We start from the raw sequence: 10740 nt of genomic DNA on the forward strand, positions 1-10740 counted from the left end.
TGATGACTCCGGTGTTGGACACCATTCGTGGGGCCCAGGTTGAGGCCGTGAGACCAGAAAGCCAGAAGGGAGAGCGAGTTGTAGGGCTGATATCGGAGTTCGTTATCGATAGCCGGGGGCTTATGACATTTCAGGGTCAGATATGGGTACCGTTTGTGGGCTGGACACGTACCATTTTGATGGAAGAGGCTCATCGATCGAAGTTCTCGATCCATCCCATGGCCACTAAGATGTATTTGGACCTGGAGAGGGAGTATTGGTGGCCCAGTATGAAGAGGGATGTCGCATGGTTTGTAGAGAGATGCTTGAACTGTCGTAGGGTTAAGGCCGAGCACTAATGTCCACATGGTAAAATGCAGCCGTTAGAGATTCCTGAGTGGAAATGGGAACAGATTACCATGGATTTCATCACCAAATTGTCGACAACTGTGAGAGGTGTCGATGCAATTTGGGTGATTGTTGACAGGTTGACGAAGAGCGCTCATTTCCTTGCTATCAGTAAGAGCTCTTCCGCGGAGAGGTTGGCAGAGATGTACGTGAGAGAGGTGGTATCGCAGCATGGAGTGCCGATCTCGATTGTCTCAGATTAAGATGTGCGTTTCACTTCTAGATTCTGGAAGAAATTTCATGAGGAATTGGGTACGAGGCTGCATTTTAGTACTACATACCACCCACAGACTAACGAGCAGAGTGAGCGGACGATTCAGACGCTCGAGGACATGCTCCGAGCATGTGTGTTGGATTTCGGCGGGAGTTGGGGCACGTATTTGCCCTTGGCAGAGTTTTCCTACAACAACAGCCATCATTCGAGCATTGGTATGCCACCCTTTGAGCTGTTGTATGGGAGGAGGTGTCGGACCCCCATTTGCTAGGGAGAGGTAGGGCAGCATGTGATGGGTAGTACTGAGATCTTGCTTCAGAAGACAGAGCAGATATAGCAGGTCAGACAGAGGTTGTTGACCGCTCAGAGTCGCTAGAAGAGTTATGCGGACAGGCGCCGGTCCGAGCTCGAATTTCAGGTCAGCGACTTTGTGCTCCTGAAGGTATCTCCTTGGAAAGGAGTGATCCGATTTAGGAAGAGGGGAAAGTTGGGGCCCCGATATATTGGTCCTTTCAGGGTGACCGGGAGAGTAGGAAGGGTAGCCTACCGATTGGAGCTACCTACAGAGTTGGGTCAGATTCATGACACCTTCCACGTGTCGCAGCTGAGAAAGTGTATAGCCGACGAGTCGGCAGTGGTGCCATTAGAGGATATTCAGGTGGATGCGAGCCTGAACTATGTTGAGATACCAGTGGCGATTAGGGATCAGAAGATCAAGGTTCTGAAGAACAAGGAGGTGCCTCTGGTGTAGGTCCAGTGGCAACATCGGAAACGGTCAGAGTTGACTTGGGAGCCGAAGCGAGAGATGCGGGAGCAGCATCCAGAGTTGTTTGCAGAGTAAGACTTCGAGGGCGAAGTCTGATTCTAGTGGTGGAGAATTGTAACATCTGAATTCCCAGGTATATTATTCTATTCTTTTATTTTTGGAGGATGTGAAGGGACTCGGCGAGTTGGTGCTTAGACTCGCCGAGTAGGGTCGCAGATTCTTATCTGGGTTCATGGCTGGACTCGGCGAGTGCATAAGTGGACTCGGCGAGTCCACGCTGTTTAATGAAACCCTAATTTCCTGGGTTTGACACCTATTTAAAGGCCCTTAGGGCTGTCATTTGCAGCTACCAAACCCCTGAGGGAAACCCTAAAGGAGCTAGAGCGTTTGTGAGAGGATATGAGCCATTTATTGATCCTTGTGGTTGATTCTTGCAAGAAGGAGGTGTTTCCAGCTTAAAGGAGACCAAGGAGGTTGTGCATCTGTGTATTTTGAGCAAGAGACTTCATCTTTGAGGTATTATATCGCCCCTTTATCTGTTTTGTTGAAGGAATCCATAGATGTAGAGTTTTATGACCTCTATTGGAAAAAATTGTGAGGATATGGCCCCTATTCACTTTGAGACTTCAGATCTGGACCCATAGTGGTCTAAAGAGCTTACCTCAGTTTTCTTTATGTTGAGCTTTGGAGGTGTTAAGCTAAGGATGTTACTTTTGGGGCTAAATCAACAAGTGAAGCCTCCTAGACGTCCCATGAGTGTCAAGATTCGAACTTTACGTGTTTATCAAGCTTGGGAAGGTCAAATCTATGGATCCAAGGAACAGATCTGACCTCAGGAGGCCATTTGAGTTTGTGCATGGCATGAACTCGTCGAGTCCAAGTGCAGACTCGGCGAGTAGGGTTAGGGTTTCCCGTAAATCACTCAGTGAGTGGACTTGCCGAGTTGGGGGAATAACTCAGTGAGTCAGAGGGGGATTAGAGGACTGGAGTTAGGGGAATAACTCAGTGAGCCAAGATCCAACATCACCACCAACATTTTAGGTGATCCAAGAGGCTTCTACCAAGTTTAATTCACTAAGTAAGTTATTATCATCTCTGAAAATGATTTGTTTCCATTAGGCTATGAACACTCCCTTACATAATCTCATTTCATGTTCTAGCTCTCTTGAATAAATCAAAACTCGAAAATCTTCTCAAGGAAACATATAGGGCCGAAATCTCCTTCAAACTCTTCTTCAAACCGAGAATAACAACCCAAAGTGACTTCATACCCCCTATTTTCGATTTTTACTTTGTTTTGGGGGAGAATAAAAGTTGTTTTATGTAGATCTATGTGTGTATGCATGATTTTGTGTGTTTTTCTAGTTATATATGTGTTTATGTGCTGTAAACTTCATGAACTTAAAGATCTACTAAAAGATGATGATATTGGTATAACATAACACTTATTTCAACTTACCTTACACGAAAAAGGTTCTAAAATACATACAAGTTACTTAACGCTAAGAAAAACTTCATAAAAAGGGCTAAAAGTGACAAAATGACAAAAAATGGGTTATTTATGTAACTCACAGTTAGTAGGGGTTCAAAAAGGATTTTTTTGCTAAACATGGTTAATTTCGACATTTGAGACCTTACAAAGACAAAAAAATGTAAACATTTTCATAAATGGGCCTTATTTGGGCTTCTCACGACTTTGGGCCAAAATTTGTAATTTTTGATCTTTTGTGGGCTTAAATGTCATTTTCAACAAAGTTGTGCCAAAATGTAAATTTTTGATAAGAAGGGTTAAAGATGTGAAATTATAAAAATTTAGGCCAAAAAGATGAAATTATCTATAATGGGCCGAAAATACACATTTTAAAAAAAATAAGCCAAAAATGATATTTTTGACAAAAGTGAATTAAAAATGTTATTTTTACAAAAACTAGCCTTAAATGTAAGTTTTGTTCTAAAAAGGGGCCTAAAATGTTATTTTTACCAAAAATGGGCCTTAATTGTAAATTTTTAACTTAATGGGCTAAGAATGTCATTTTTACAAAAAGTTGGCCTTTTATGTCATTCTGGTAAATAACTGAGCTAAAACTAGCAATATAATAACAAACAGGCTAATTATGTAATTCTCATGTTTATTGGGCCTTAGAGACACATTTATATGCTTGATAGGTCATGAATACTCTTTATATGTTTATTGGGCCTTATTGACCCACTAACATGCTCGACGGACCTTGAATACTCTTTGCGTGCTATTTGGGCCTATAAATAACACACATGTGAGATGGGCCTTAGTGTCGTTTTACGTATATTTTGGGCCCATGTTATATAATCTCATTCCTTTCAAGCCTTGAAATGACTTACATGTTTAGTGAGCCTTACTTGTTCACTTACATGATTCATTGGACCTGGAATGTGCTTTATATGTTTCTCTTCGTGTAAATTTCGATTAAGGATCTAGTGAGACATGTCGGTTGACACCTATTGAGTGTACAATCGTAGCCTGTAGTTATAACCAAAGTCTCTTGGAGGGAGAGCGGAGATTTGTGTATAGATCTATACGGGGATGACACCCCACACCTGAGCTGTTCACTACAGTTAGACTAAACCAGTCTAGGGTGACGAAAACCTTATTCTATTCCTTCGGCGTCCAACAACGCCATGAAAGGCGAAATTATCATTATCTAGTATGGTTATAGCGACTCACTTAGAGGAATTAACATTATAAATTTACGGGAGGCCATTCTCTTTTCTAATTGGATTACTCGGGAACATACTCGCACTGGTATTCAACCTCGGGGGTTGGTATACCATCATTCTCTTTTACAGACAACACAGGGTTGTCCGGGGGCATTCTTTGTACATTCTCTTTCATTTCTTCATTCTTTTTGAATACTAGTAAACAATAACACACATGCATTAATACAAGATCGGACACAAACATACTGAGTTGTTTTCAGAAAATATAGGATTTTTTGGTGATTACAAAATTATAGAAATCATTTTCTTAAACATGCTTATGAACTCACCAACATTTTTATGTTGACCTTTTAAATTAACTTGTATTCTCAAGAAACCGTTGAAGTAGGTTGGGTAGAACAAACTAATGGATATCTTGTTATATTTTGTTTCATCATACTTTAATTATTCTGGCATGTAATATTCAAACACAATACTCGATGTAAACAATGTATGTTGGTATATTACATGTGTGATGATGATGATGATATGTTTCAATTATATACTATGTGATGATACTATAAGGATGAAGTCACAAACGAGCTCCCGAACGTTTCCGTCGTCTAGTTCGGGGGTGTGACAGTAAAATTCCCAAGATGGTTGACTAACCTGGTGGTAGTCGAAAAGAAAAATGGAAAATGGAGAGCTTGTGTAGATTTCATAGATCTTAACAAAGCTTGACCCAAAGATCCATTTCCTCTTCCACACATAGATTCTTTAGTAAAAGCCACTGTATGTCATGAAATCCTTACCTTCATGGATACTTCATCAGGATGTCAACAAATCAAAATGGAACCTTCAGACTAGGAAATCATATAAGGTATACAATCCTCTATATGTTCATTTTGAGATTCATCGTTAGAGCATACTTTCTAAATTTTTCTAAAAATACTATTTTTTGGAAAATAGTTACTATTTCCAAATATGTAACCATTCATAACCAATGATTAGTTGAAAAATACCATGCTCCCATTAACATACAAAATCCTAAGATAAACTATTACATGCCAAATATTTTTCAAAATCTACCATTATCCAAAAATCAACATATTCAACCTAGCTTAGTAAATCAATTCATTCTTCTCCCGAGGAACTTTCAGTATCTTGATCTTCCTATTCTACTCCAACCAGTTAGGTTGTAGCAAGGGAAGTGATTGTAAGACTATGGTTGGATCATAACATTCACATAGGTTGAAACATACACATAGGACTGGGCCCATTGTTATGTATAGTATATGGTATTTTGGGGAACTCACTAAGCTTTTTGCTTATGATTTTATGTTTAAATGTTTCAGATACCTCTGGTTCCAAGAGGAAGGGACTGACTTGATCGCACTGCATCTCTTGGAATTTTCCGCACTATCTATTTTATGACTCTACTTTGATGTTTTGAGAATACATTATACTTTGATCATCTTTTAAATGATTGAATGAATGGTTTTGATTGTTTGAAAAATGAAAATTTTACCTTGCGTTTTTGGGACATTGCAACATTCATAGAATCCCCGTATATGTTTATTCAATATTCATACAAAAAATAAGCAATAAAGCAAATGAATCGGGACATTTATATTTTCATAAATGTAAATAGAACCTATCAAAAGCTAATTCATGATCTCTTTTTTTTTTTTCTTTCAAAAACACATTTCAAACATATTAACATTTGTAGTTTCTTCTATACTTATTTCATCAATGTGAAGAGAACTCATCAAAACACACTTCTTGTTTAAACACATTTCAAAAACATCAAAATTCATGATAATTTTCTTTTAGTAGGAAATATACAACATTCACCTAAAAAATTCTCTTTGTTTGTATCTTTTTCTTTCTTTCACAAACACACTTTCAAGAGATAACACATCAAAATTGATGACCGTTTTGTTTCGGCTCTAAATATACAACCTTGATATAATTATTCATCATCTTCAAATACCATAAACTTTTGTATTGGCTCCTATACACAAAAAATTCTAATGGAATTTTAAGAAAATATAAGGAAAAAATATATGGAAAGAAGAAACAAACTTATTTGAAACTTGTTTATTCTTATGCATTCTAGATAACAAAAATGAAAAGAGAAGATAAAACAAAATTAAAAGAGATGAGAAGCAATTGTTTCTTATATAGGCAAAATATTACAATTAAATAATCATTTAAGTAGCATATTGTAAAGAGTTTAGAAGTTTCAAATTAATATTGTTCAATAAAATGACATATCTTTAACCATATTTATTTGAATAACATTCTTTATAAGAGATAGATAAATTTATTTAACTACAACTCAAAAATATCTTGGTTCTTTTTCAGTAACTTGAGATTTCTTCTATAAATTAGCTACTTTCCCAATTTTTACATTGTTTTTGTCCCAGTTATTACAAACATACTTATTGATATTTCAAATCAAGTCAACATTACTAAGCAGGTTGCTGAATATCTTGGGCATGACCAACATGTCTGACGTATTTTAAGATCTTAAGCATTTCACAGTCTAATGTTTTATTCTAAAAATCAAATCATACTAACTAATTTGGTTACAAACTTAGTGTATCAATTTTTGACAAAACAATTTAACCAACTATTTTGTAATTGCTACTCATTTATTATTTGGTAAATGAAATGTTATTGAATCTACCTAACCTAATAAATAAAACATAAATATGTCACATGTCATCTTTTTAAGTATAATGATATCATATGTCATTTTTTAGTATTTTTTTTATTTCATTTGATATAAAATCTCATATTTTAAGGAGTTAAAATTTTTATATTTTCAATAAAGGAATAATAAATCGTAAAATTCAAAATTTAGCAATAAATTAAGAATGCGATATATTTTCTATTTATTCTGATTTGCCAACGTATGGTACACGAGTTTATAGCCTAATATATAATCAAATAAATTAATTTTTTTTTTGAATCGGTAAATATAAATATATAATCTACTCCTAAACTAGTATTTAATTTCATCTATGTCAATGACAGGACTTGAACCCTCGACTTCAAAAAGGAAAGACACCACCTCATACTGCTGACCTAGAAGCCTTTTCATAAAAAATAACATAGACTTTATACACTTACGATGTACACTTACGAGTGTAAAAATAAATAATATTGAATGAAACCGACTAGATGTACAAAACAAATTTCCAATGTTAATAAATGAGTTAATCCAAAATGCAATAAGTTCTAAAAGCTCTTATGATATAGTAATAAATAAAGATAATATGAAAATGAAAATAAAATATAAAAACGCTTTTAAACCTAACAGAAAAAGCATAAGGACCAAAATTGTAATTTAGTCAAACTAAACAAATAAAATAAGCATAATTAATCCACCCACACTTCCTCAAACAAAGGATCCTCCAAACTCATTGGAGAATAAACACACTAGTACACTTGTAGCTTTTTTCTCCACCAAGAACCGGAGTTCTAGAAAAAGAGGGAAAAAAAAAAGACCCACTGTGTGTTTTCGTGTGTGTTTGTGAGAGAAACAAAGAGGACAAAAAGGGCTTTCCATCATGTTACCTGTTCTCCTTCTTTGTGCTTAATTATATGGGTATTTATCGATTTATCGATTCCTCTCTCTAAAATAGAAAAACAAAGACATGGTTATGTATAAAAACCATAAATCCCCATTTCTTCTCGTTTTCTGACTTGGGATTTTTCCATTCTTTCTGTTCTTCATCGTCTTTGATGGCTTCACGAGTTGTGTTCTTGATCTAAAAGCATGAATATGACTTTTTAGTGTTTCTAACGAAATTCTGCACTAATGGGTAATGTTAGTGGTAGAGAAGTAAAGAGTAAAGAGTTTAATCAAGCTGATTACTACATGGAATGTGGCCATCGACCGGCGCAAGTTAACAGTAGCAACAGCTATCCTGCGCATATGCTTCACCCCCCTAGGGCTTCTCAGTTCCCCATGACTATCACTCCTCAGGTAACTCAAGCTTTTACATGTATGTATGTGAGTATGTCCATGTTGGTTGAATGGGTGATTTGTATTTATAGGTTTTCTTTCTTGCAAAATTGGATCTTTAATGGGGTAAATCTTTATATGAACATGAGTAAAAAAAATCATATAATAGAATTATTTATGCTACAATTGTTGATTTCTTTCATCTCTTTGCTAGAAGTTCCACAAGAAGGTGGACATTATAATTTGTTCATTAAAAAAAAAAAAAAAACTTTGCTAGCATAAATAATTTTCGACAAATAATGTAAATGTTAACACCCAAAAATCATGGGCACTAAACAAATCCTCCTTTTTTCAATGTAAAAGTCGTTTCTTTCTTGCAAAATATAGTTTTTTTTTTTCTTCAAGAATTAAGATTCATTTGCACCAAGTTACATTTTTGTTGCATGAAGTTGTAATAGTCACATTATGATGGTGTTTAATATACCAAATGCCAATTAATTTTGTTGCAACTATATGTATATACAAAATTACTAAATTAATATGTAAAATAAAGTTATCGAAGTAATATAATCTAAAAATAATCAAAGAGTTACATACAAAAAGCATGTTAAGAAAATAAAAACTGATTAATTACCATATAAAAACTTGCAAATGCAGAGTCAAAGAGGCGAATTCAACCCAGAAAACAACATAAGCATACCAGCAGTAATCGATTGGACTCATGGTGGAAAGCATGTTGCAATTGAAGGATCATGGGATAACTGGAGTACGAGGTTGAAATGCTATTTTTCTATTCTCACTCTTTTTTTGATTGATAAGAAGTTTTATACTTTTTTTGTCCGTTTTCTTGAATCTTTTTATTCTATCAGGGAGTTATTAGAAGGTTCAGGCACTCATTTCTCAATTCTTAAGGTGCTAAATTCTGGTGTTTACCATTATCGTTTTATCGTTGATGGGGAATTGACTTATTCTCCTGATTTACCACACGAAAGTGATGAGTTTGGGAATATTTACAACGTTTTGGACTTAAAGGTATACTTCTTTAGTTATTCTACTATCATTATCTATGTCACTGTCACTATAGGGTCAGTCACTGTCAGTGTCAGTAAGTAAGGATTGTCAGTAAGTAAGGATGTAACAGTAAAGATAGTAAGTAAGGATTGTCAGTAAGTAAGGATGTAACAGTAAAGATGTAAGAATCTAGAGAAACTTGACGTTATGATTTACCGCTCTATGTTGACACCCATAGGGTTCATTTACTTTTTTTGGTTGTGGGACCGGTTGTTAGTTTGGTATTTACATTTACTTTTTTTTTAATGTTGGTTGTGGGACCCGTTGGTAATGTCACCCATGGAAAAACATTTACCTTTTCTTTTTTCATTTTAGTTGTGGGACCAAAATTGTTTTTATTTTTCTAGAAAACGTTTTGAGAAAATAGAGTTGAGTTTTAATATTCAGATTTCAATAAAAATTTAGAAAACGCGTTTGGTTTAAAAGTTTAAACTAGTGGAGTTTTTTTTTCTATTTTAGAAATTTAAAAAAGTTTGGAAAACTATAAAAATCACTTATTTGTTTACATACAATTTTGAAAATAGAAGATTTCCATTTCTTTGGAAATCTTTTGAAAACTGAATCAACAAAATACGTTTTCAAAATTTTCATTTTCATTTGAAAATTTTCATGGAACTTGAAAATTTTCCGCAACTTAAGATTTTGTCTTTTTAATATTTTTTTGATGTTTTTCAGGGTTATTACAATGAAAACTTGGTGAGAGATCAAGAAACCGAATACCCTTCTTCCCCAATATCAAGCTACAACAATGCATCCTTCACATTAGATGATTATAGTGAGAAATTACCCGAAATGCCCCCGCTATTACAACATATGCCTTTGAATCAAGCATCTTTTTCCAAGAACTATGAAGGGGTTTTTCAGAAGCCTTTATCGGCCAATTTGGATCATTTGTATATTAAGAGAGATGATAGCAGTCAACCCGTTGTTGCTCTGAGTTCTTCCCAACGATTTCGGTCAAAATTTGTGACAAGGGTGCTTTACAAGCCATTTAAAAAAGCAAGAGAGTAAGAAAGTAAACAATTTTTATTTTATTTTTTGTTTCGTGGTCTTTTTTTTTGTTTATTTTGGGCTTTTTAGATTAGAATCTGTGTTTTTGGAGGCCATTGAGTCTATAGTTAAGGAAAAGGTAAGATCTTGATTTATAAAGATTCTATATGATTACTCCATTTTGCAATTGGAATTTTTTTTTAGTGTATATGATTAGAACCAGCTATAAACCGCTTCTCTATTAGAAAGGCCACACATACTTCCCCATTTACAAGCCACATTGGATGCCTCTTTTGAATAGTTAAAAGACTTTCAAGCATAAGTCGATCTACTTTAATTAAAAATTAATTGTTTTTTTTTTCTGTTTTGTTGTTTATTTAGTTAATTAATTCGATTCTTCCATTTAAAAAATCGAATTCCTACATATAAAATATATGTTTATTGACCTGTATGATAGTTGTAAAGTGTTGTACCTTAGGATGATATATCAATTTTTTGTGTGGAAGACTACCCAATTAGTTTGCTAAACATAGTAAATTTTTATTATATAAATGTATTTATATATTAGAAATCAACTAGTAATTAAGTTTGCGCTTTGCAACGAGTTTTTACGTGTTTTTGTTGTGTATTAGGAATGAAAAACGAAGGAGTAAAAATGATATT

The 10740-nt window shown here is 34.6% G+C and overlaps 1 protein-coding gene across 2 annotated transcripts; it reads left to right on the plus strand.

Annotated features, from left to right (window-relative positions):
* The first annotated feature begins 7483 nt into the window (after positions 1–7483).
* On the plus strand, positions 7484–10371 carry LOC111889759 (SNF1-related protein kinase regulatory subunit beta-2). Of its 2 annotated transcripts, XM_023885913.3 has the most exons (4): positions 7487–8037; positions 8674–8789; positions 8886–9048; positions 9763–10369. In XM_023885913.3, exons 1-4 carry the CDS (start codon positions 7870–7872, stop codon positions 10096–10098), a joined length of 783 nt encoding a protein of 260 aa, XP_023741681.1. In that variant the 5' UTR covers positions 7487–7869; the 3' UTR covers positions 10099–10369. The 2 variants fall into 2 exon arrangements, with proteins under 2 accessions (XP_023741680.1, XP_023741681.1); XM_023885912.2 differs by having other exon boundaries at positions 7484–8037; positions 8674–9048; positions 9763–10371.
* The last annotated feature ends 369 nt before the right edge of the window (positions 10372–10740 follow it).

This window comes from Lactuca sativa, chromosome 9 (genome assembly GCF_002870075.4).
Source record: "Lactuca sativa cultivar Salinas chromosome 9, Lsat_Salinas_v11, whole genome shotgun sequence".
Taxonomy (NCBI): Eukaryota; Viridiplantae; Streptophyta; class Magnoliopsida; order Asterales; family Asteraceae; genus Lactuca; species Lactuca sativa.